General features: G+C 41.4%; 1 protein-coding gene across 1 annotated transcript in view; it reads right to left on the minus strand.

Annotated features, from left to right (window-relative positions):
* SLC30A4 (solute carrier family 30 member 4) overlaps nucleotides 1-2,326 on the minus strand; it is a 15,850-nt gene extending 13,524 nt beyond the window's left edge. Inside the window, exon 1 of the mRNA XM_008640124.2 lies at nucleotides 2,230-2,326. Within this exon, the coding sequence (XP_008638346.2) occupies nucleotides 2,230-2,248 (19 nt within the window). The 5' untranslated portion in view covers nucleotides 2,249-2,326. The remainder of the gene's footprint in view (nucleotides 1-2,229) is intronic.
* Nucleotides 2,327-2,332: the final 6 nt, after the last annotated feature.

Below are 2,332 nucleotides of genomic sequence, written 5' to 3' on the forward strand. Positions count from 1 at the left end.
CAGCACTAACACTCTGTACAGACAAATTCAGCCTGCACAAGTCCTGACTGTATGGGAAGAACAATAGATGATGTGACAGTGATGAGAGAGTATTTTTACTCTCAACATCTATTATTTCTAGAGCTCTCCCTGCACTAGCTATGGAGATGTCTACAACTGCATGAATCAGATCCAAAGCCCCAGTAGAAACACTCCCAGTGACTGGAGCATCAACCTGCCAACAGCTTGGACATTATTCAGTAAGAGGCCCTTCAGATGAACTAAATTCAGTGTACATCAGAACTCTGATAGGAACACAATCAGTTAACATCACTCTCATGTTAAAGGATGTCTAAGCCTAAAATACAACACTATTGCTTATCAAATTTACCTGAGTTCATGCTGAACTAAAATCTCAGCCAGAGAACAAAACATGGAGCCAGGGGGCAAATGGAGGCGTTCAGCCAAATCCCCACAACCAGTTTGACACATAGTGCCTTAGCCATAATAAGCTGATGTATTGTGGCAGTGTTATTAATGACCAGCCACACACTGAGACATGCTGAAGGGCAAACCCACTTTTTTTCTATTAACCCATGTTCCTGAAATAAGGCCCCAAATAAAACTGGGGCAGACACAGTCAATAGTCTGGTCTTTCTCTGACAAATGGAACATTCATTCTAGGGGTTTTCTTCCCCTGCGTCTGTGGGACAAACTGCATTATTTATCCTCTAGCAATCATTTTGCTTCCTATCCATCTTGCACAAATTTGTCTTAAAGACACAATTCACAGCTGTCCTAGCAAAATCATCCAAGAGCATGAGCTCAAGCTCACTTCACACGAGCACTCAATTGACTTAATTTGCAGAAGTCAGGAGGAGGATGTGGGTCCCATGCTACTGTTCTTCACTTCCAGAAAGTTTTTATGATTTGATTTTTTTTTCATGTTTGAATTATGGCAAGTAATTAATCTGATTAGCTCTGATTCAGACTTGAATGTTGAAAATAAAGAAATTTAAAAGCAATTAATTGCAATGGAGAGACCTGGCTCAACATACACATCAATGTAGTGGCACTGTGTAGTGCTCCCCACAACTCAAAACAGGGGACAGTGGATGAGAGCGTTTAAGCATTTTTCAGGAGGCTGAGTCACACCCAGCAGACACTTGCACTGCATGGCATGGATGTATCCAAAAAAACAAATAGTAACAGGACACAGGAAATGAGATTAAAAGATAAATACTGAATTTTGTAAAAATGATTAGACAATGGCCAAGTCATAACATTTAACAGCTAATCTATGCATCTCAGGGACACTCATTTTATTTCAAGTCTATGCTGCTATAGCTTATTAGATAAAGCACAGTTGTTCAGTACAGACTGGTGTATAATGCACAGGTCTCCTCATCCTGCACGGTCATTAGGAGGGAGCAATAAAAGCTGAACTTGAGCAATAGGTTCACTCTTCTGACCAACAATCAGATCTTTATATAGGAACTCATTTTCAGGTAAAACCCCACTATACTTCTGCAAATACTAACAAAAACTACAAATAATTTAATGTGACTACTTGGTATTCTTACACGTTGTAGCAGAAGGTGTTAAAATAGCACTTTAATTGACTGTGCTCATATGATTTATGTCTGGATGGAGCACATGCTAGTCCAGAGCACAGCAGGACATCAAGAAGTTCTCAAGAGAGTGACTTTTTCACTGGATTGCTGTTGATAGCTCAGGACTTGTCTTTTCAGTTCTAAGTAACATGTGTATTGCTGTATCTGGTGAATAAGGACAAATACCCCCCCAATATTACTTTTGTTCTTATGGTAATGTCACATTTGAAACTCTATTACCCTCTTTTTCTCTTGTTGCAAACACATCAAGATTTTAGGGCAGTGATCAAACAATGCTGTGACTGAAATTGTTCATGCCACTTCTCCTTTGTTAAAAACACCTTAAAAACTTAAAAGGACAAATAAAAAGCCATTAGACAAAGAAAAATATGCATATTTAATACCACTTCGGGGGATTGGTAAGAGATTCAGGAAAGAGAAGTTCCAAATTCTTTCATGGAAAATACAGGTGGACTTTATTCCCTCTCACTCTGTGCACGTGCAGCTCATCTCTGTGGTCTCTCTAGTGGACTGATGGTTTCTCTCAGCAAATACCTTTTCAAAGCCACGGCCGGAGCAGGGTGACGAGCTGTGAGGCACCATGCCGGAGGGACGGCACAGAAGGCCCCCGACTCACCTATGAGCTCCCCCGTCATGAAGAGGAGGTAGAGAAGGGCAGCGAGCGTCAGCCGCTTCTTCACCTTCCTCTGCTTGGAGCGCTCCCGCCGGCTGCCGCAGGC

The sequence above is a fragment of the Corvus brachyrhynchos genome, unplaced genomic scaffold (assembly GCF_000691975.1).
Source record: "Corvus brachyrhynchos isolate BGI_N302 unplaced genomic scaffold, ASM69197v1 scaffold97, whole genome shotgun sequence".
Lineage (NCBI taxonomy): Eukaryota > Metazoa > Chordata > Aves > Passeriformes > Corvidae > Corvus > Corvus brachyrhynchos.